This window comes from Symphalangus syndactylus, chromosome 16 (genome assembly GCF_028878055.3).
Source record: "Symphalangus syndactylus isolate Jambi chromosome 16, NHGRI_mSymSyn1-v2.1_pri, whole genome shotgun sequence".
Classification (NCBI taxonomy): domain Eukaryota; kingdom Metazoa; phylum Chordata; class Mammalia; order Primates; family Hylobatidae; genus Symphalangus; species Symphalangus syndactylus.
In genome coordinates this window covers 13,965,684-13,989,568 of record NC_072438.2, presented here as the reverse complement: position 1 = coordinate 13,989,568, position 23,885 = coordinate 13,965,684, and the positions used below count along the sequence as shown (strand labels likewise).

At 54.0% G+C, this 23,885-nt stretch overlaps 1 protein-coding gene across 12 annotated transcripts in view; it reads right to left on the bottom strand.

The window, feature by feature from the left end:
* The window catches only part of ABLIM2 (actin binding LIM protein family member 2), a 190,657-nt gene that overhangs the window by 44,203 nt on the left and 122,569 nt on the right, over nucleotides 1-23,885 (bottom strand). For 3 of the 12 annotated variants that reach the window (XM_055245506.2, XM_055245497.1, XM_055245495.1), the window contains exons 11-16: nucleotides 22,828-22,860; nucleotides 19,864-19,984; nucleotides 17,816-17,914; nucleotides 10,233-10,334; nucleotides 9,663-9,716; nucleotides 404-523 (exon numbers count right to left, since the gene is read on the bottom strand). In XM_055245506.2, the coding sequence (XP_055101481.1) occupies nucleotides 404-523; nucleotides 9,663-9,716; nucleotides 10,233-10,334; nucleotides 17,816-17,914; nucleotides 19,864-19,984; nucleotides 22,828-22,860 (529 nt within the window). The remainder of the gene's footprint in view (nucleotides 1-403; nucleotides 524-9,662; nucleotides 9,717-10,232; nucleotides 10,335-17,815; nucleotides 17,915-19,863; nucleotides 19,985-22,827; nucleotides 22,861-23,885) is intronic. The other 9 variants (XM_055245507.2, XM_055245502.2, XM_055245504.1 and 6 more) reach the window with 5 other exon arrangements.

Sequence of the window (23,885 nt, the reverse complement as noted above, 5' to 3'; positions counted from 1 at the left end):
GACGTCCACGAAGAGCAGTCAGGAAATGACAAAATTACAGAATGCAACCAGAAATGGACTCAATGAAACAGAACAAGCAAAAGTCCGTTTTGCAACAGTTCCTTTACCAAGAATACCATCTGCAGCTGAGCAACGAGGCATCTGGATTTTCCATTCGCCTTTTTGTTGGGGGTTGTCACCCAGCTGGGCTGACATTTCCAGCCAAGAATGAGCAAATAAATCACACAAGGCCATGCTGACATTTCTCGGCATCCAATTTAGTACGTAAAGACCCACACCTTGTGTATCCCTTACAGAAACACTGACCGCATGCACTGAACAATTACACAAAAACCCGTCTCCGTCCCCAGCCCGCCATGAAGACCCAGGCCTCAGGAAGGACACACCGAGGTGGGCTTCTTACCTGCAGCGGGCGGCGGGCTCGGGCCCGTCTGTCTTTTGCCGTACCCTGCCTCCTGCACCACCAAGGACAAGACTGATACCAGGCCAGAGAGCTTGGAAATTTGGGATTGGGCTACAGGACCTTGACAAGATAAGGCCAAAATTGAAGACTGAGCAGTTCCGTTCCGAATACACTGACATCTCGTTACTCTCAGCGGCTACCTGTTTCTCCTTCTTCCGGGAGAGACAGTGATTTTCAGCATGAAAATACAAAGCCCTGCTCTCCCCACTCACAGAGGCAAATCAACGCCAAGCCTGCTCAAGAAGCGCTTAATGGAGAGGCAGAGGGGGCAGGGAGCTCCGGGGGACGCATGCCCGCAGCTGGACTCTCCTGTTGCCCAGACAACAGCCGTCGCCCGGCAGCGGAGCCCTTGAGTGTGCGGCCATACATCAGCCATGACTCCTGGCAGCTGCCCAGCATGTCCCAGGGAGAAGGCAGGCCAGGGGCTACTTGGAGCTCTAAGAGCACAGCCACTGTCCAAGCCAGAGAAGGGCCCTGGGGCTGAGTTGGCTGGCAAAAATAAGTGCATCGTTTCCTGAAAAGCCAGGAGGCTGGAAAGTGGATCACCACTCTTGGAATAATCTGCACGTGCATGGACAATTAAGTCGCTCCAGCTGAAGGGCCCTTGGGCACCTGAAATCCCAGCCCTTGGAATTCAGGCCTGGGTCCCCAGAGGCCAGCCTGGCTTCAGGGACTTTCCTCGGCCATGGAAGATGGGTTGACTGACACATTCTGGCTGAAAAGCCATCTCAGGTCTCCAAACAGCCCCCGCCATTTGAGAGAGGGATGCTTTGCCAAGATTTAGCAAGTTTCCTCTGCAAACACTGCCAACTCCTCCAGATGTGCACAGTTTAACTAGACTTGTACCAACGGCTTTTTAAAAAGCAGTTTGCTAGCCCACAAAACAGACGACCGAGCCTCTTGAGAACTAGGAGCTTGGCTAGGAAAAGATAGGAAACTGGCACTTTGGATTATTGGTGGCTTGCTTCCATAACAGCTCTGAGCCTCAGTTTCCTCATCTGTAAAATGGGCAAAGGATGCCCACCCCCTCCACGTTGTGAGGATCACATGAGATAACCTGCATGGATGCTGGGACATAATAGGAAACTCAGCTTACAGGTTTGAAAAATTAGGAATAAACAAGAGGCTAACTTTGAGGCTAATTTGCAGCATGCTGCTTTGGGATGTCAGAAAAAGATCAACTCAGGACAATCAGAGAAAGAGAGTTTAATATGTCTTTTGTATCACACAGGCAGCTCCTTCTGAGTTCTGGAATGCATTTGCCAATGAGGAACCCTTTTGGGAAAGGCTGGCTTTCTACTCCCTGTATTCCTTGGGAAATCTTTGGTTGGAGGCATCTGAATGAAAGTAAGAGGTCTCAATTTTTTTTTTCTGGATACAGAACTGGCCTGCCTTTCCTCCTTCCCAAACCCCATCTTATAATTCATTCATATCTGAACATCCATGCCAGCCTGTGTGCATCCCTTACTACTTTATTCCTCTCCATATACTTATTCATTCACCCTTTTACCTACTTATCCATGCACCCACTCCTTTAACTATCTGTCCATTCATCCAGCCAGCCAGCCATCCACCCATCCATCCAGCCACCACCCATCCATCTACCCATCCATCCACCCATCCTTCACCCATCCATCCATCCATCCACCCACCCATCCACCCATCTACCTAACTACCATTCATCTAACTACCCATCCATCCATCTACCCATCCACCTGCCTATACATCCATCTGTCCATTCATCCAGCCAGCCATCCACCCATCCACCATTCCATCCACCCATCACCCATCCATCTAACCATCCATTGACCCATCCTTCACCCATCCATCCATCCATCCTCCCACCGACCCACCCATCCACCCATCTATTCATCTATCTATCCATCCGTCCATCTACCCATCCACCCACCTATACATTCATCTGTCCATTCACATTCATCCATCCGCCCACCCATCAACCCACCCATTCATCCATTTACCCATTGATCCATCCATCCTTCACCCATCCATCCATCCACCCATCCATCCATCCATCCATCCATCCATCTACCCACCCACCCATCCACCCATCTATCAATCCATCCATCCACCCACTCACCCATCTATCCACTGCTCATCCATCCACCCATTCTTCACCCATCCATCCAGCCAGCCACCCAACCATCCATCTACCCATCCATCCACCCACCACCCACCCATCCATCTATCCATTCACTTGTGCCTTCACTTATTTTGATATTTATTCATCCAGCTTCCACTTATCTACTCACTCACCTACTCATCCATCCATCCACCCACCTACCCACATTCACGCATCCATCCATCCACTCACCCACCCATTCATCAATTCCTCTCTTTGTCCACTTCATTTCTTTGCCCACTGATGCATCCATTCATCCATGTAGCCCTTAATCCATCGATCAGTCCATCTACCCTCTGTTCACCCTTAGCCCCTCAACCTTTATCCCCATCTCCCTGTGCTGAGTGCCTACTGTGCACTGTACTGTCTTAAGAATGGGGAATGCAGAAAAAACTCAGACATGACCCTTGTCTTTCAGAAGCTCACAGGCCAATAGAGTCGAGGCAGAGGTGGATGAGAAGGTTTCTATACATAACAAGGGCTTTGATGGGAAGAGCAAAGTCAACACAGAGACACTTCCCTGAGAACATGCACGTGATAAGCACTTACTGAATACCTACTCATCCGATAAGCACTGTATTGTGGTCTGGATAAACATTTTTCCTTTTTTTTTTTTTTTTGAGATGGATTCTCACTCTGTTGCCCAGGCTGGAGTGCAATGGCGCAATCTCGGCTTACTGCAACCTCTGCCTCCCGGGTTCAAGCGATTCTCCTGCCTCAGCCTCCCGAGTAGCTGGGATTACAGGTGACCACCACCACGCCCGGCTAATTTTTTGCATTTTTAGTTGAGACGGGGTTTCGCCATGTTGGTCAGGCTGGTCTTGAACTCCTGACCTCAGGTGATCCACCTGCCTCAGCCTCACAAAGTGCTGGGATTACAGGTGTGAGTCACTGCACCCAGCCCTTGGGTAAACATTTGTAAAGCATGTTAACAGATAATAATAGATGCTATGAACCTCATTTACAGATGAGGAGACTGAGGTCTGGAGTCTAAGGTCACATAGCTGGTGATTGGAACCTTGTCTGTCTGACCCTGAAGCCAGAGCTGGAGCCACTTTGTCCTCCACGTCAGATGTGTAAATTTTCAGGCTCAGGGCTGCATCGCCACCGACTTTGCTTCCTGTGACTTGTACAAATCCACTTCCCACAGAGCAGCTGAAGAGAGATGCTTCCAGGGAAAGGGCCGCATCTGATGAGTCTCTGCACTCCCTTCGGTGACCGATGTGCCAACCTGCAGCCTCAGGTGCACGGAGGAAGTGAGTGAGACGGACACGGCACAAGGGCCCCGTGTTTCCAAGGGAGGGCCCTACCAGCTCCCTCTTTGCCAGCACCAACACACTGACAGCTCTAACCTCCAAGGATCTCTTGCCCATGTCCAGGGGGCCAGCAGAGGTGTGGCGGCTCTTCCGCCACTGTGCCAGGGGTGCCAGCCAAGGCTCTGCAGCCAGCAAGTGGTCTCTGCCAAGCTCCTCACCAGTTTTCTCTGCCTCCAGTGCAGAATCATTCCTGAGACTGCAAGAGCCTGAGGCAAGTCTGGGACTCTGGCAGCCAGGAAGGAGCCAGGACCGGCACCCTGGCAGGTGCTCTCTCTGACAAGGGAAGGAGCTGACAGCAACCGGGGAAGGTGCTCGGGGCTTCACCTCTTAGGCCAGAGAAAGACGTCCTCTCCACTCCTGGGACTTCGAATAGCTGTGCAGGAGGTTTTGAGGATTTGTCCCCTCCTATGTCTTCCAGACTTAGCTTTTAAGGAGTGGACCCATCAACAGGAATTTTTTCTGTTCTTCTCAGAATAATCTCTATCTCTACAATTCACATTGAATTGGAATGACATTGAGAGGGAGAGAGAGAGGCAGAGGGAGAGAGAGAATGTGTGTGTGTGTATGTGAGTGAGTGAGTGTGTGGGCAGGGCCCAGAGCATGGGTGTTGGAAACTAGAAACCTAGCTGAGCCTCTCACCTGTCTGGCCGTGGGCAAATCCGCGAGAATCTCAGCTCCACAGGGTCGGGGGAATGCAGGGTCACCCACGTATCCCCAGCACTGGGACGAGCCTAGCACATAGTGGGGTGGGTGCTTGAAAAACACCCCTTGGACAAATTAATGAAAAAGTCACTTAAATCCCTCCACGCTGGGGTTTCCCCTCTCTTGAGTCAGAATAAGAACCTCTGCTCCCTGGTTGATGTCAGGATGGAAAAAGACTCCAGAGGACAAGGAAAGTGGGCCCGGAGTGTCGGCCCCAGCCAGCGCATTGCCTCCCTCCCTCTCTCCTTCCAGCCTCCCTCTCTTCCACTTTTCTTCCTTCCTTCCTCCCTCCCTCCCTTCCTTCCTTCCTTTTTTTCTTTTTTTGACAAGAGTCTCATTCTGTCACCCAGGCTGGAGTGCAATGGCACTATCTCAGCTCACTGCAGCCTCCGCCTCCCAGGTTCAAACAATTCTCGTACTTCAGCCTCCCGAGTAGCTGGGATTACAGGCGCCGGCCACCACGCCTGGCTAATTTTTATATTTTTAGTAGAGACGGGGTTTCACCATGTTGGCCAGGCTGGTCTCAAACGCTTGACCTCAGGTGATCCATTCACCTCAGCCTCCCAAAGTGCTGGGATTACAGGCGTGAGCCACCGTGCCCGGCTCGTCTTCCACCTTTCTAGGACGGCCTCTCTGCATTCTCTGCACTGCAGAAGGAGACGTTAGCGTGTCTTTTGTATCACACAGACAGCTCCTTCTGAGCCCCGGGAATGCATGGGCCACGAGGAACCCTCTAGGAAGAGGCTGAGTTCCTACTCCCCGGCTCCCCTGGGGAGCCTCAGCGGTGGCTTCCCAGTGCAATCCGCACTCTGGACACAGCCTGCCTTTCCTCCCCATCCCGCCAGTCCCCAAACCAAAACGAGACTCCACCATTTGGGGCCAAAAAGGACCCAAAACCAAAATGAGACTCAACCCCACTAGAATCTGGAATCCCAGAGACACAACAAAGAGTGATTAATTCCTGCTTTAAACCAGGGCACAAAGACACAGGGAACAACGCGTGCCCCGTGGGGTCACTTCCACTGTCGGCTTTGGGTGGGCAGGAGTGACAGCCCCCACCTGCCGGGCAAGTGGTGGGAGGCGTGTGTTGGGGGGTGAGGAGAGAGCTGCATTGCCATCTGGTGGCTCATGTTTGCTTAGAAATGAAAGAGCAAATCTGGTGAACTATGAGGACCGTCCCTGCATCTGGAGAGTCGAACTTACTGGGAAATGTTGGGGAGCCGTCATTTTTCCCTCATGAATTCCTTTTATTTTATTTCTTTATTTTTATTTTTTTTGAATTTTTCATCTTTTATGCATATTTTCCTAAATTTTATATAGCGAATAGATGATAAAACCACCACACTTCCTCATTTTGTAAGTTCAAGTCAGATATGAGATGATCGTAAGCTAGTATTCCTGTCTGTTATAAGAGGTGATTTCTTTTTTTTGTTGTTGTATTTTTTTTTTTTTTTTTTTTTTTGAGATGGAGTCTCACTCTGTCGCCCAGGCTGGAGTGCAGTGGTGTGATCTTAGCTCACTGCAACCTCTGCCTTCCGGGTTCAAGTGACTCTCCTGCCTCAGCCTCCCAAGTAGCTGGGATTACAGGCATGCACCACCATGCCAGGCTAATTTTGGTATTTTTAGTAGAGATAGGGTTTTGCCATGTTGACCAGGCTGGTCTCAAACTCCTGACCTCAGGTGATCCAGCTGCCTCGGCCTCCCAAAGTGCTAGGATTACAGGCGTGAGCCACTGTGCCTGGCCAGTCATGAATTCATTTTAAACTGCGCACAGCTTCCCTCCCCTGAGGGGACTGATCAACAGAAGGTCCCTGCCCAGTGCCAAGTGTCATGTGTCATCTCCCTGAAACATCCTCAAAGCCCCAAGGACTATATGGCGTTGAGTCCCATTTTCCAGGGGAGACAGACTCTGAGAAAGGAAGCTCCCCACGATGTAGCTGGAAGCCAGGGGCTGTGGTTTGCACTGGGTCTGCCTCCTGGGAGGGTTGAAGGTCCCAGGAAGAAATCACTTTTTCTCAGACCAGACAAGCTAGAGGAAGGCATGAGGCAGGACAGCTCCTGCCTGCGTGCGGGAGATAAAGACTGTCTCGAGGACTTTCCACAATAACCTCAACAGAAATTCCTTCTCAAGGACCGCAGCAACTGAGATAAGACGCTCTCCACAGAACACCTGCCCAGTGATGGCGTCTCCACCAATGAACGGACGCCAGCTCCGGCCTCGAGCCTCTGCTGCCAATGAACTCTGTTTCTAGGCAGCTTATGTGAAATGCTTTTGCTAAGAAGAGCTTCCCTTTACCCTCTCCTCTTCGGGTGCATATATGGCTTGCTGCAGCTGTGTATCTCGGATTAGAATCCTCTTTCCTAATTCCTCAGTACATTCAACATATTTGGAGATAGTTCTCTACGGTTTGTTTTTTAGGTCGACACTCCTAAAAGTAACTGGGTTTAATACCAAGAGTGACCCTAGATGGCGTGTGGAAACACAAAAATGTCCACACTTATTCCTGACCTGTTAAACCTCCTCAACGTTCAGCCCTTGAGCAGATGACATGCTGGTGGGTGGGAGGCCTCCTGCGCCGCCTCCTCCCAGGCCCTCACACAACCAGCCCTGCTTCATGTCCATTCCTGACTGTCCAGGGAGGTGCTCCATTCTTGCCTGTCTTGTGTTCCTAATTCCCTTTTTATTTTTTATTTTAATTAATTTTTTTTTTTTTTCAGAGACAGTCTCACTCTGTCACCCAGGTTGGAGTGCAGTGGCGCAATCTCGGCTCACTGCAACCTCTGCCTCCTGGGTTCAAGCCATTCTCCTGCCTCAGCCTCCCAAGTAGCTGGGACTACAGGCACACACTGCCACACCTGGCTATTTCTTTTGTATTTTAGTAGAGATGGGGTTTCACCGTGTTGCCCAGGCTGGTCTCGAACTCCTGAGCTCAGGCAATCCGCCCGCCTGTGCTTCCCAAAGTGCTAGGATTATAGGTGTGAGCCACCGCGCCCGGCTTATAGCAAAATTTTGGAATGATAAAAGAATTTTGGTCATTGCTCAGGGTTTAATCAAATAGGAATTAACTTGCCTTTGGATAGGAGAATCATGTATAGCCAGATTTTTAAAAATGCACAAAGATGGCCAGGTGCAGTGGCGTACCCCTATAATCCCAGCACTTTGGGAGGCTGAAGCGGGTGGATCACAAGGTCAAGAGATTGAGACCATCCTGGCCAACATGGTGAAACCCCACCTCTACTAAAAATACAAAAAAATTAGCTGGCATGATGGTGCACACCTGTAGTCCCAGATACTCCAGAAGCTGAGGCAGGAGAATTGCTTGAACCTGAGAGGCAGAGGTTGCAGTGAGCCGAGATCGCACCACTGCACTCCAGCCTGGTGACAGAGCGAGACTCTGTCTCAAAAAAAAAAAAAAAAAAAAAAAAAAAAATGCACAAAGACAATCACTGGAGACAGTAAAATCTAATCTCTCCACTGGATGGTTCAGTTAAAGGACTGAGGTCGAAGCTCTTTGCCTTAGATCTGGGTCTGTTGGATGACAATGAGCAATTTCATAACCCGGTTTGCTCTCTTCCCCTTTCTAAGGGGCAGACCCCCTCCTGTCCTGCACATGTTAATCACACATTTTAAGGCACCAATCTGAGACAAAATGGGGGGTTAATAAAAGGCCAAGGTAGTCAATCCCAATCTTATAGCCCACCAGCACAGAAGACACAGCCCTCCAGGCAGGCTGTTCAGGCCAGGTGCCATGATGGAAAGCCAGTCACTTACTGTGGCTGCTCCTCCTTTTGGCCAGGCCTCAGTTTCCCCACTTGTAACCCAAGGGAGCTGGTCTGGACAATTTCTAAGGGCCCTAGAGTCTATCTAGCCCATCCCGCTCTGATCCCTCTTGGAGGTTCATGCTCTATGCTTCTCTGGTGGAAAGGCAATGGTAGAAGTCATCATTTCTGGAAACTCAAGAGATTTCATTCACTTTTTTCCTTCTTGGAAAGAGGAAAAAAAATGCACAAAGTACAGGACCTATTGCCATGATGGAGGAAGTATTTTAAAAGTTTGTATAACCTGATCACTGATTTGTCGGCAAGTCACAGGAAACACACTTTTTGTAAGATTCCGTCTAAAAGTGTCCATCCAGTTGTCAACGTGGGATGTGGCTGTTTGCTTTAGGTACATCTGGACAAGAATGTTTAATATGGAAGTGCCTTTTCCCATTGCTAGTGACTTGATAACAATTCCCATCATGTGCACAGAACTTTACAGTTTAGAATGCACTTCCATATTCGGTATCCCGTGAAGTTCCCATGGTCAGCCTGTGGAAAGGGCGGGTTGGAGGGAATTGGTCCTGTTTTGCAGATGAGTAAACCGAGGCTCAGGATGGTGAAGCAACCTGCTGTCAGTCACCCAGAAATCCCAGGAGGAAAGTGAGGGGAGACCATGTGGCCCTGATTCCTGCTCCATGGCCCAAGCAAGCTGCTCCCTGCGCACCTCCCAGGCAGGTTCGCGTGGAGCAGAGCTGGGCGTCAGTCCCTATTTGCTTATGCAAGAAATCTCCGTAACTGAAGGCGAGGTCACCCATCCCATCAACAGAAATCCTCAGAACTCAAGACTAAAGTCTGCCTGAGGAATAAACGACTGATTCAAGTTTGTTCTATACTCCAAAGATCAGGCCTGGATCAGATTGTGGTTCTAGAAGCCTCTGTCCCTCACCATCTTGGCTAAAGTCACACTGGCTGCATAATTGAAGGCGCCACCACCAGGCTCTTGGCTATCATCCCATCCCAACCCCTGGCTGATGTGCATTAGCCTCGGCTTCATAACACACAGAAGTGTCCTTACTCAGACATAACCTTTATCGTAATTTATAAGAAGAGGACTCTCAGGAGGCTGCTAGTAATTTGCATTTAATAGTCAGACTGCTAAGGGCCTTGGTGGTGCCTTCACTGCATTTATCAGAACACAACAAAAGGATGCATTCAGAAGCAGATGGGTATTGACAGGCATGCGGGGCAAACCACAGCAGCGGGAGGAATCCAACCGTACCATGCTGTCTGTAGATAGGGGGTTTCCTATAGATGTTATCTTTTACGCCAGTGTCTGGGGAAGAAGAAAGAAAAAAAAGGAGAGAACAGGAGGGTAAGCAGCAAGTTGTGATGGTTTCTGTTCTACAGCTTTTTGTAAGCAACAAGCACTCACCCAGATTTAGAATCATCAGGCAGGAACCGGCACCCAGCAAGCGACAGACACCTAGGCCCCAGATCAAGCCTCCCTGACTCCAGATGCCACCCTCATCTGCAGGAGATGGGGCAGCAGCCAGGAACCTCGTGGCCCCCCGGGAAGTACAGCCAGTTCAGACAGCCCTTTTCCTTCACCCCATTCCCAGGAGGACAAGTGTATCTCCCTGCCATGTGTGGGACTTTGGAAGAAACTCAAACACACATCGGTTTGGGGTTGTGAAAACCCGTCTGATGGTTTTAAAGAATCTCAGCGTCTGGGGAGCAGTGGAGGAGCCCGGAGTGTTGTCTGGTGCCTGCTGAGTCAAGGCCAGCTGACAGTTTCGGTGTGGCCAGACGCTGGGTGTGAGGAGCCCAGCTAGTGTGTCCCGGAGCCTACCTGGGACGTGGAAGTGGCGAGGCGCCTGCTGGTAGGTGGAGGGGGGCGGCTTGCTGTCAGAGAGCACGGAGAGGCTGGGGGTGCTGCGGCCACTTTCACTGCCTCCAGACGGAAGGGCAAAGGCAGCAGATAGAAGGGGAAATGGGAAAGCAAAGTAGAATATTTCAAGCATGAAAAGCTTATTCGCAGTGAGCCCCATCTCTCCTGTCCGGTGGAGCAGCCCAGATCCCCTGCCCGGGGGAGGAGTGTGGGCCTCATCCACATTCCCAGACTGTGTCAAGGACTTGCTAATCCAACCCTGAGTTGAAGTCTGTCCAGGTTCCCAAGGCAGAGGAGCGACACTGCTGAGGGCACAGGGCTGGGCGGTCGAACTAAGAACACCTTAGGGAGTTCACTCCATCTGTGCCTCTGCGTCCTGGCTGGTGTTTGAATCCAGCCAACCGCAAATTCGCCAAAACAAAGGCCCCTCTTCTTAATTATCCTTGTATATAAACATGCTCTTTTCCTTGAGAATCTACAAATTGGCCACTCAGAATAGGATTAAAGCACTAAAATGATCAAAATTATCCTTAAAAGCCATTGAGTAAAATTTTGCCAACTGCAGAAGAAAAGAATAGTATCCATCCATTACCACATTCTTTTTTGTTTTTGGTGGGGGGGCAGGGTCTCACTCTGTCACCCAGGCTGGAATGCAGTGGCACAATCACAGCTCTGCAGGGTGCAGGCTCCACCTCCTGGGCTCAAGCCATCCTCCCACCTCGGCCTCCCAAGGTGCTGGGACCACAGGTGTGCACCACCACGCCTGGCTAATTTTTTAAATTTTGTAAAGATGGGGTTTTGCCATGTTGCCTTGCCTGGTCTTGAACTCCTGGGCTCAAGCAATCCGCCCACCTCTACCTCCCAAGGTGCTGGGATTACAGGTGTGAGCCACCGCGCCCTGGCCACAGTCTTAAATACAACTGTTTTTTGGCAGATTAAATGGAAAGCATTCTCTGACCCTGCTTCAATTGCTGAGCTCACCTGAAACTATAATTCTGTTTTGTGAACAAGGTTGGATTATCAAGTCACGCATCCAGAGGGCTGAGGTGACCCAGGTGACATCCCTCCCCCCACACCTGTTTGGGGAATGAGGTGACAGACAGATGCAGGGTATTGAACACTTGTGATGAGAAGGTGTACGCTCGCGGCAGAAGACACTCCCAAGGCCCCGTTCCCCCCGCCTGCCAGCCCCAGGAAGCCCCTGAGCACTAGGCAGCAGGCTGCAAGGGGAAAGGCGCTCTTGACCTGAGAACGTTCCCTCAAGCTGCACAGCCTTTCAGAGCAGCAGGACCCCGCGGTGACATCGAAATGAAACAGAAACAGAACTTCTGCAATGGGTGAGTGATATGCTGGGCCTGGAGGTGGACTGGCTAGGGACCCCACAGTGGACTAGTGGGGAGGGCTCGACAGATGCTGGCCCGGAGGGGGCTCTTGCCTGGTGGTGGGCTGCATGCAGCGGGAGGTCACCTAGGAGCAGGGTGGCCCCAGCCAGGCTGATGCCATAGAAAGGACTGCAGGCTCTAACCTTAAGCATTTTCTCCTGCCTGGGCATGGGTGCTGATTTTGTCTGTCAATGCTGATAGAGCATCAGATAACTGCCCTTCCCTTAGCAACCTCCCTCCAGAACAGCATGGAACCTTCTAGAGCCGCAGTTGGCTCTACAGGTGCCCCTGCTGGCTGTGGCATCCTCACTGGTCAGGTCATGCTCGTCAGGATGCTCCACGGTGGACTCTTGCCCCTCCTGGTGGCAGCAGGGGCCTCACAGCAGGGAGACTGGACTCACGTGCCAGGAAGGGACACTGCAGATTCCTCCTACCAACTACGGCTGTGCTAGACCCATCCCCAGCGGCAGCAGAACAGGGTGGGTTTTAAAAACCGCACCCACACGAACTCCGAACACAGGAAGATGGTTCGCTTCAGGCACCATCTCTAAGTTGTGTGTGCTCTTGGCATAGCCGGTGGACTTGGGAGGCCCGGAAGGGCTCGTTTCTTCCTATCTGGAATCATGGCCCCTGATCTGCTTCAGCCCCTCTCAGTGGGCCGAGGATCTAACACATCACAGTGTACTCGTCCCTCCCCGGTTCCCAGCCACAGCATCCCCTAAGTTTCAAACCAGAGTCTGTGGACACATGTGCACGTCTATTTGAGGAGGGTCCGGAGACTCATCAGCTTTCATCAGATACTTGGAGGGGCCTGAGGCCGCAGGGAAGCTGGGGACACAGCCATGGTGGGCCACCTCACTCCAGCCCCCCGGGGCCCTCTAACACCAGCCCGAATCCTGCCACCTTGGTCCCTCCCTCCTAGCACCCCACCCTTCGACGAGTGTCCTCTCCAGGGCTTCCCACCTGTCCGGACCCTTCCTGGGTCCAGGTTCAGACCCTGCCTCCTCTGCTCAGCCTTCCGGGAGGACTTGGTCTGCGAGGACCTCTCTCTCGTCTGCACTCATGCCTGCCTGCTCCCTGTGAGGCTTCGTTGGAACAAAATGCATTGCCAGCTTCCACCTGGAGCACTGCGCTGCTAGGCTCCCATCCCAGGGGCTTCCGATACGCTACAGACGGGGATGCTTCCGCATCCTTTCACCTGGGATGGTGCCTGTTAGGAGAGGAGCAGCCTCAGCCCTTTCGAAAAGTCTTCCTTCTCCTCTCCTTCCTCCTCCACTTTTTCCTCTTCCTCCTCCGCCTCCTCTTCCTCTTTTTGCTTTCTCCTCCTCCTCCTTTTTCTCCTTCACTTTTTCCTTTCTCCGCCTCCTCTTCCTCCTCCACTTTTTCCTCTTCCTCCTCCACTTTTTCCTCTTCCTCCTCCTCCTCCTCTCCTCTTCCATCTTTTAAAAATTTCAGTAAATGTTTCATTAGGAACAGCTTCAGGTAGTCCAGGGGGCTCCCGCACCCTCCCGGCCCGCGTCCCTGCCGTCCCGTCTCCCATCAGTAGGGCATGCCCACGGATTGGTGCCACCTGCACGCCACATGGGACTGAGGTTTCCCCGGGTGTCACCTGATGTTCTTCCACTCCAGGATCCCACCCAGGAAACATGACGTTTGGTCGGCACGTCTCCCAAGGCTCCTCTCCGCTGCGACCTTTTGCAGACGTTCCTTGTGTCTGAGGACTCTGGCAGTTTTGAGGAGGGCTGCTGAGGGTTTTTGCCTGATGTTTTCTCATGGAGACACTGGGCTTACGGGGTTGGGAAGGAAGCCCACGAGGTGAAGTGTCCTCACTACATCCTATCAAGGGCACCTGCTGTCAGCTGAACGGACCACTGGCCGTGGTGGCCTTGCTGACCGGGTCATGCGCGTCAGCCGTGGTGGCCCACTCCACGGTGGACTTGCTCCTTCTCTCCCTCCCACATGGCACTCTTGGGAAGGAGCCACTCTGTGCAGCCCACGCCTGTCCACATGTCAGGAGTGGGAGTTACGACCCCCTCCTGGAGGATGAGGCATCTGCTCGCGTTATTTGGAATTCCTTTGTGTGGCAGATCTCGCTTTCTCTTCATTTATCTGTTTACTCAACATTTACGTAGCTCCTTGTGGACTGACGGCTCTTGCTGTTATACTCTAGTTTACAATCCAGTGCCACATCCTTCATCGTGGTGTTCCCAGTGGCCCACTGTGTCCCTGGTGCTGGCTCAGCTGGCTCCTGTGGAGCCTCCTCCAGGTCATACCGCAGAGAGGCCAGCTGGCGGCCACGGCAGGCCAGGTAGGATGATGCCCATGCTACAACACACAGCCACATCCTGGGTCCTCGACCACAATCACCCTGAGGACGATGCTTCAGGGATGAGGCCCTTTTGCAGCTGAGGGAGTGGCCACTCAGCAAGATGAAGAGGCGCTGCCGGGGTCTGGGCAGTGGAGGGTGTGGGTCTGGACCTGAGGCTCCATCCCAGGGCCCCTCCCTCCCTCCTTCTCAGGCCAGGGGTTCAGAGTGGGCCCACCGCTCAGCACATGGAGGCTGCCTGGCCAGCGGCCTCCGCAGTGCCGACTCCCCTCCCAGCCTGCACCTGCCTGCCCCCGCTGTCGGCTCCTCCACAGGGGACACACCAGGGACTGAAATTCACACAAAAGTGCCCATGGCTGTGGCCAGCACCTCTCTGGAAGCTGGGTCTTGGTGGGAAGGTGCGCCGGGGGTGAGGCCCTGCCAGCATTTCGTGGGGGGTGGGGCCAGGCCTTGCCTTGGGGAGCCGCCCCCGTACAGTGCCGTCCAGAGGGAAATGTCCACTGAGAGGGGCCGGAGATGCTAGAGGAGCCGGTGGAGCAAACCTTCCCAGAGGGCAGGTGACGCTGCCTGGTGTTCAGCTGACCCCTGGGGGCTGCCACCAGGAGGTCCTAGGCTGGGACGCACTGAAGCCCATGGCTGCAGAGGAGGACAGGCACCTTTGTGTGGCCTCCAAGGTCGACCCAGGAACTGAGGGTGAACACAATTTGTGAACGGACCCCGGGTAGAACCTGACCTTGGGCTCTGCCAGAAGGAGCTTGGGGATCTTGGCCAGTGGCTTTTTTCTGAGGCTCAGTTCCCTCGAGAGTACATTCTGGAAAGAGGCTGGGTGTTCCCAAGGTCACAGACAGCCAGGGGAGTCTAGTAGGGGCAGAGCATGGGTGCCAGGCTCCCCCACACCAGACACCAGAGAGGAGGTCAGGCGGCTTTGTGTAATTTCTTTTTTCTGTTTTTTTGAGATGTAGCCTCGCTCTGTTGCCCAGGCTGGATGGAGTGCAGTGGCTCAGTCTCAGCTCACTGCAACCTCTGCCTCCTGGGTTCAAGCAATCCTCCCGCCTCAGACTCCCTAATAGCTGTGACTACAGGTGCGCCACCATGCCCGGCTAATTTTTTTATCTTTAGTAGAGACGTGGTTTCACCATGTTGGCCAGGCTGGTCTTGAACTCCTGACCTCAGGTGATCCGCCCACCTTGGCCTCCCAAAATGCTGGGATTACAGGTGTGAGCCACCATGCCTGGCCTCGTGTGATTTCTGAACAAAGGGCACTGGCAGGCAATGTGGCCGGGGGAACCAGGGCAGAGATGGGCATCAAAGAAGCAAAAGCCTGGCCCCACCCAGGGGAGGTCTCAAAGGGACGGTGCCTCCTGCCCCGGGAGACGCTCTTGGAGGGGCTGTGGCATAGACGGCTTCGAAGCCACATTGTGGCGGCAGGGCAGGTAGGTGGGCAGCCTCCAAACTCTCTTCTGCTACAAGGCGTGGAAGGAAGGGGAGGGGTTGCCAGTCCTTGCTTTTCTCCTTGGCTGTCTCGGGAGCTGAGGAGGGGGCTGCCCCCCAGGGGGCCTGTCCTGGGCCTTCCTCACCCTGAAGTGGTAAGAATTAGACGGTAGACACTCAGGACGGGGCAGAGGAGGGGAGGGTCGCCAGGGCCAGCTCTGGCTCTAGGCCCCAGAGGCTGCTCACAGGGGCTGCCTGGGGAGTGGGGTGAGCCTGTCCTTGGCTCTGGCCACACCCCTCTCAGGGACTCACAGTTGGGACAGCCACACCAGAAGGAGGGCTGAAGGTGGGAGGAGAGCCAGGTATCCAGCGCCTCCTGGCATGGAGCAACAGGAGAAGCGGCATCTCCTTGGGCGCCCCGCCATGACTCACCCAAATGGTTGATTCACTCTGGGTTTCGGGAGCGCCCCCTGCCACACGACTGCCGTGGACCACACACAGCAAAGCCCCTGCTGGCCATGCTCCTGCTCTGGGGAGGGGCCCTTTCTGGCTTTGCCCGTTTGTTTGTTGTTGTCTGAGACAGGGTCTTGCTCTGTTGCCCAGGCTGGAGTGCAGTGGCACAATCGTAGCTCACTGCAGCTTCAAACTCCCGGGCTGAAGCAATCTTCCCGCCTCAGCCTTCTGAGGAGTTGGGATTACAGGCATGCACCACCAGGCCCGGCCTTTTTTTTTTTTTTCAGACAAGGGGTCTCACTAGGTTTCCCAGGCTGGTCTTTAACTCTTGGCCTCAAGTGATTCTCCTGCTTGGGCCTCCCAAAGCAGTGGGATTACAGGTATGAGCCATTGCACCCAGCTGAGGACTTTGCTTCTTCTCAAAGGAGTCAGATCATCCCAAAGCTGTAGGGACAGGTCCCCAGAAAAATGAGGATGGCCATGTCCGTCAACGGCCAGGAACTCTCTTCTCAGTAGGCCACGGGGCCTTCCCAAAGCAATGATGATGAGGTACACGGAGAGGTGTGCAGGTCCGAATGAACCCCATTTGGTGACCATCCAGTGATGGAGAGTCCAGCTGCCTGCCCCACCTTCTCACTCCCTGTGGCCTGGGAGGCTTTTCCAGAGGCATTCCCACTCAGCAGCTGCTCGGGATGGGGAATTACTGCATCGCTTGGGGAATTGGCAAGAACATCATTGCTGCCTCCTCTAATGTTCTGAGTGTCTTTCTGTGGTGTACCAGTCAGCTGGGGCTGTGTAACAAAATACCACAGCCTGCGTGGCTTAAACAACAGGCATATTTCCCCTCACAGCGCTGGAGGCTGCACATCTCTGAGCCAGGTCTGGCAGGGCGTGGCTTCCCCTGAGGCTGTTTTTCCTGGCTTGCAGACATCGCTGTGTCTGCAGTGGCCTTTTACCTGAGTGTGTGTGTCTGCAGTGGCCTTTTATCTGAGCGTGCATGTCTGCAGTGGCCTTTTATCTGAGTGTGTGTGTCTGCAGTGGCCTTTCATCTGAGTGTGTGTCTGCAGTGGCCTTTCATCTGAGTGTGTGTGTCTGCAGTGGCCTTTTATCTGAGTGTGTGTCTGCAGTGGCCTTTCATCTGAGCGTGCGTGTCTGCAGTGGCCTTTCATCTGAGTGTGTGTCTGCAGTGGCCTTTCATCTGAGTGTGTGTGGAGAGGGAGCGAGCTCTGGCGTCTCTTCTCTTCTTATAAAGATGTCAGTTCTATCAGATCTGGGCCCACCCTGAGGACCTCATCTAACTGATCACCTCTTTAAAGGCCCCCCTACAGATATAGTCACATCAGGGATTAGGGCTCTATGAATGTGGGGGATGCATTTTTCAGTCCACAGCATACAGGAAAACATGAGCACGGCCGTTTCCCTGTGAGACCTGCATGTGGGTGCCCGTGCAGGGATGTGGATGGTTCATCCACTCCGGGAAGAGCTGAGAGTTGGAGCCACACTGGGTGTGAACCCTGCCCTGGGCCCAGGAGCTCTGGAGCTATGGAAGAGTCAGGGCCCTCCGTACAGCATAGCTTCTGCTCCTGAACACAAACCCTGAGAGCACCTGTGCCCCCCCGCTGACGCATGAAATCAGAGGTGGTGACTTGGGTAAGGGTTCTGAGGACAAAGCCTGTGGGCGGGTATGCAGGAACCCTGGTTCCCTTTTCCTGTAGCTTTCCAAGCCCTCTCTCCCTTCTGTTCCTTTATGTAACAAGGTACCTAAGTTTTCTTTCCAGGAACATTTGCACACAGACACACGGAGCCAGACGCACAAGACACACACAGTGAGAGGCACAGGGCATGAAACAGGGGCTCCGGTGAAGCCATGCGGCAGACATGGACAGCGAACACACAGACGCTGGGCGTGGACACCTGTGAGCACCCACAGCCCACAGCACTGCGTGCCTTACCTCGGAAGTAGGGGATGTAATGATGTCTGAACACGGATGTAGGGCTTGGGTGTTGGGACAGGGAGAGGCAGCTACTGGTACCCACACTCACAGTACCAGCTATGGGGTAACAGAGAGCAAGTGAGAGTCAACCTGGGCTGGCTGGTGCAAAGCCACACACATTCCTCATCCCCACTCTGCTACGAACACTGTTGCTTCCTCTTTCGAGGAATGCACACCTTTTTGCACCTGAAGGGGGTCACCAAACATGCTTTAGGCCACTCTCCTCCAGGAGCGAGGGAACCGGACCTCAGAGGACCAGGCAGAGGCCCAGGCCTGTCGCTTAGCATTGGGGGTCTCCTGGGGATCAAGGACTCAGCTGGAGAGCAGTTCAGGGAGTGGTCTGACACCAGACATCGTTGCCAGACTTGCCCGGCAAGATGCAAGCTTGGCTCTCGGGTTAACCTGGGCCAAGCGCAGTCAACAAGCCCAGGCTGTCCTTGTGCTGTGGGGGTTGAGCCAGCAAAGGGCCCTTAGAACGAGGAGCTCAATAAAGTTGACTGCCCTTAGCCCACCTGCTCACCTGCTCGCTCACTCACTCATTTATTCACTCATTCATTCACTCACTCACTTACTTGCTCACTCACTCAATCACTCATTCACTCACTCTCTCATTCCCCTATTTGCTCACTCATTCATTCAATCACTCATTTACTCTCTGACTCATTCATTAATTCATTCACTCACCAATTCACTCATTCACTTGCTCACTCACTCATTCAATCACTCATTCACTCACTCACTCATTCCCTGACTTGCTCACTCAATCACTCATTTACTCACTGACTCATTCATTAATTCATTCACTCACCAATTCACTCATTCACTTGCTCACTCACTCAATCACTCATTCACTCACTCACTCATTCCCTTACTTGCTCAGTCATTCAATCACTCATTTACTCTCTGACTCATTCATTAATTCATTCACTCACCAATTCACTCATTCACTTGCTCACTCACTCATTCAATCACTCATTCACTCACTCACTCATTCCCTTACTTGCTCAGTCATTCAATCACTCATTCCCTCACTGACTCATTCACTCATTCATTCATTCACTTGATCACTCACTCCTTCACTCACTCACTCATTCACTCACTCACTCACTCATTCACTCATTCAGTCTCTCATTCACTCATGCACTCACCCCTTTACCCACTTTCTCAACATTTATTGAGCAGAATGTACCAGGCACATTGCAAGGAGTGAATGGAAATAACTTTGCAAATGAATGAGTTTTGATTTTTCCACAAAGGCTGCAAAAATAAGAGCCATAGTCCATGGATGTATAAATGGAGCCATGCAGCAGCTGGCCAGGAAGGAAGCAGCTTGGAAAAATCCCTCAAAAGGCAGTGTCCGTGTGCAGCGTCCCTGCTGTGGCTTTGACACGCTCAGGGGGTCGAGGAGTTTCACAGCTACAGGGATTGATACACAGCTGGGCGCCAGGCAGGGGACGAGGTGACACGTGTGGAAAGGACCTGCCTCAGGACTCTCTCCTGACTCGCGGGGGCCTCTCACCCATTCTCCCATGAGGACAGCTGCCACTGGGTGATCAACCTAGCCACAGCTGAAACGTTAATACGCTTTATCTATCCACCACTGACTCTGCTTTCCCAGCTCAAGTCTTCCGAGACCCACACGAGCTTGCAGCCGGCCGACGTCTGCTCTCCTAACACATATGCTGTCTTATCTTCCTGACATCTCTTGCCTCATTAGCTGGAATCTAAGCGCTCAGCCTGTGCTCCCCAGGATGTGTGCTCCACGGAGGGCTCTGCTAACCAGCAGGGCAGCCTCTGCAGCTCACCTCGCCCCAAGGCATGAGGAGGCCCTTTTCTTTATGCCACTGAATGAACAGGTTCTCAGCCACCCACCTGCTGGCAATCCCACCCATTTCCCTCATGTTTCCAGTTGCATAAGAAAAAGGCCACTTATAACAGAAAAACAAAAACAAACAAGGAAAACGACAGCATCCTTGGGGGCTCAGAGGAACCAGGGGGCCAAGTACCTGGACGGCTGTAGTGCTGTGGTGACCGTGAGGTCGGAGTGTAGCGCCCGAGGCTGACCGACCCGGTGGAGCTTGGGCTGGAGGTCCTGCACTGCTTGTAGGACCGGTCATCCTGATCCCCCTGGGAGGGAAGATGCAGCTTGTGAACATTCAAGCTGGGAGCACTGCCCACCCCTTGTCCACCCATCCCCCCACACCATTTGGTGTTTGCCCTCCTGACCCAAGTGGATGACTCAACATGGCCCCATGTGGGAATCTCCTGCACCCGTCAGGGCAGGTCTGAAGAGCCGAGTGGGGCTGCTGTGGTGCAGACACACTCCCCGCTGTGCCTGCTGGATCCTCGCCACAGGGTGTGGTACAGGGACCCACTGGCGGGGATCCCCCATCTTCCCCTCCTGCCGGTGGGGGCTCCAGCTTCATCCTCCAGGTCTCCTCCTGCCTGACCCTCGCCAGCGCCCAGCTCTTAGAACACAGTGAGAGAACCGCGGAGACTCCCCAAGTCCCGATGGGGGCTTCTCACGTGTGAACTGGGGGCTCTGACGGCCCTGGAGGCACATTTGGAGGTAGAAAGTTACTCCACCCCAGGCTGGGAAGCCCAGTTGAGTCAGACCCACAAACACCGACATGGCAGACTTCATCCAAGCAGGAGCAGCTGTTTGCAGCAGGCAGAGTGGGAGGCAGGTGGCATGGGCTGGCGTGGCACCATGGCACGGGGGAGAGCAGGCTGCCTGGATCACCACAGCTTGGCATGCTGTCCCGGGTCATTACATGGCCCAGCCCAGTGTCCTGCTGCGGGGTGGAGGCTGCTGTTTTGCCCTCAAGGCCAGCACTGTGATGAGCAAAGGAATTCCCGGTCTGGGCCCATGGCTCCCCTGCTTGTCAGAGAGTGTCTCCCACCCCAAGGCATGCTATCCCTAACACCTGCCTGGTGCGCCACCTCCATGCGCTCAGGCCAGCCCTCATGCTAGGTTCCTACCTGCGCTTCACCCCATGCCCTTTGGCGACTGTCTAACCCCAGCCAGGGGCGCACTCTCTCGGGCCGGCTAGTGCCCTGCCTCTCTACCTCGGGCGTCCTCTGCACAGCCCTGTCTACCTTACAGGTGTCCTGGCTCCTTGTTCAGCCTGGACTCGGGGCTTGCCAGCTACATGTGGGTTCGGCAGCTCGGTGCAAGTGGCCCCTTGTGTGTTTGGCCGTCACATCCCTGGATCCAAGGCTTTGATGCCCAGCTGCTGCTGGCTCTGCAGGTGGGCCATGTTCTTCCAGCAGAACAGCACCACCAAGGCCCACACTTGCCCTTTTCCTCTACCATCCCCCAGTGCTGTGTCTGTGGGGACAGGTTAAGGAGCCAAGCGGAGAAGCCAGGCAAGGGGCTCTGCGGAAGATTCCGGTTCTCCAAAGCTGTCAGGAGCTGGGGAGGGCCTCAGCCTCGGACCACTCCGAAGGGCTGGATTGGGAATCCTGGCAGTGTGCAGGGAAGGCAGGAAGCAGGCAAGTCCCAGTAAGGGTGGCCGAGGTCCTGTGACCACAGTGACCACCTCTGGACCAGAAGCCTGCAGGCCGTGCATGGCTGTGCAGCCTCCCATTGAGCAAGCGTGCATGCTTTTGTGCCCCACTCTGGGGTACAGCCTGACACAGCGGCCTCTGCAGGGAGACCAGGCTCTTCCCAGGAGTGTGCTCTGTGTCAGGTAGACCCTGCACCTCATCTGGAAGGGGAGCTGACATCCCTCCCTCAGGGGTTCCCTGTGCAGGTAAATGAGGAGATGAAAAGATGCCCGGCCCCAGGCCTGGGACATCAAAAGTCACCGGTACATAGGAATCACTGCTCTAGGGATACAGCACCCAGGTACCAGGGCCGCCACAGCTCCCATGGGGCAGGCTGTCTAGAGCAGGAGGCTGGAGAGACAGTGGGTGAGCACAGGCTCTGAGCCACCCACTGGGCTGAAATCCTCCCCCACCTCGTAGTGCGTGACCCTGGAAAGGTTATGTGACTTCCCTGCACCTCAGTTTCTCTGCGGTAAATTGGGGAAAATCACAGAACTTGCCTCTGGGGGTCGTGGTGGGGGATGAATAAATACACATTTTTTTTTTTTTTTGAGATGGAGTCTCGCTGTGTCACCCAGGCTGCAGTGCAGTGGCGTGATCTCGGCTCACTGCAACCTCCATCTCCCGGGTTCAAGCGATTCTCCTGCCTCAGCTTCCGAGTAGCTGGGATTACAGATGCATGTCACCATGCCTGGGTAATTTTTGTATTTTTAGTGGAGATGGGGTTTCACTGCGTTTTGGCCAGGATGGTCTCGAACTCGTGACCTCTGGTGATCTGCCCACCTCAGCCTCCCAAAGTGCTGGGATTACAGGTGTGAGCCACCACGCCCAGCCTACAAAATGTTTACAATGGCATCAAGCACAGGGAAAGAGCTCGGGGCACGGCCACTGCCCGGGCTTTCTATTCCTGGCTACCATGACACCTTTCTGCTGTGGCCACCTGTGCGGCCGCACAGACTGCAGTCTGATTGGCAGCTCTCTATGTCACTGATTAATTTTGAGAAACAGAAAACAAACTAGACCCATAACAGTAAAAGCTCTTTTGTAGAGAGATACGTCCAGTGTTTCTCCACGAGGACTGGGCGCTTCCCATACATCCCACGTGGAGGGGCAGGAGGCAGGAAGCGCTCCCAGGCTCAGCCAGGCTCCTGAATTTTCCCCTAAAGGAAGCCACGACCCAGACCACGATCTGCTCAGGGGAGACCCGCGTCCCAGGCAGCCACATCCGCAGGGCTGGCAGACACACGGGGGAGGCATGCAGGTGCGGTATGATCATAAAAATAACCAGCAGCCAGGAGGGTGCCCCACGTCACAAGGGCCGTGGCCCCAGGCCCTTCCCGGGGGTGCGGCTGGGTGGTTATGTTTATAACCCGGGCAGCAGCGCCACGGCAAGCGGGGGCAGGCGAGAGGGTGATGGTTACCTCGGTCGGCGTTGGCGAGAGCAACTGAGGGGACTGTGGACACAACACACAAAGTGGCCGTTAGTGCTGGCGCCAGGCAGAGAGGGAGGAGGGCAGTTCCGTGACTGGCAGGCAACACAGGCGCAAACACCCACACAGAGCCCTGATCCTCCAGACAGGAAAAGAACTCTACCCCGAGAGACACAAGTCAGGGTTCCAGAACCTTCTCTTTGGAGAAACATGGTTAATTCTTCTCAGAGAAAGAGGCCTCCGGGGAAACTGATTTCATGCCAATGAGCCCAGAGCTTGTCTCTACCTGGCCACCCCCACGTCCCACTGTTCTCCCACAAAGATGTATTTTCCTGAAAGGAAGACACTGGCTGAGGGCACGGGCAGCAACATCCCGAGGGCCCATCACCTCGGTTTTCTCTGGACAAGACAGAAAAGGTGCTCAGCAGAGACAGAGGGCGACCAGGAGCCTTTGGGTTGGAGCCTGCTCTGCCGTGGGGGCCCTGGGGCCCTAGACAGCAGGCTGACCTGTCTCCCCAGGCTGGCACCCCATCCACCACCACCTGCAGGGTTGAGGCCGGCTCTGCCACGGGGGCCCTGGGTCCTAAACAGCAGGCTGACCTGTCTCCCCAGGCTGGCACCCCATCCACCACCACCTGCACATATGTTCAGTGAGGGGCATGGAGGTGGGAGGGGCCCAGAAAGAGCACAGCCCTTGTGAGGTGAGCAAGCATTGGGAAAGAGAATGCCATTCCCACGGCAGAGCGGGGAGGCACTCTGTTCACAGGAACCATGGTTATTACAGCACAGTAACTCGATGGCCTCTGGGAGGCTGCCACGGGCCCTGTGCAGCCCTGTGCCACCCTGTGCCACGGGAGGTGGGAAGCTGAAGGCCATGGGTGAAATGATGGAATCGAGGGAGAAAACCTCAGGCTGCTCCTGGCCATCGGCATAGAGGAAGCTCTGTATGGACACACCTGACCCAGGAGCCCGGCCCTGTCCACCTGCTGAGGCAGGCCCCATGGGGTCGCACTTTATGGCTGAGAGCGGAAGCTCACACACAGGTGCCA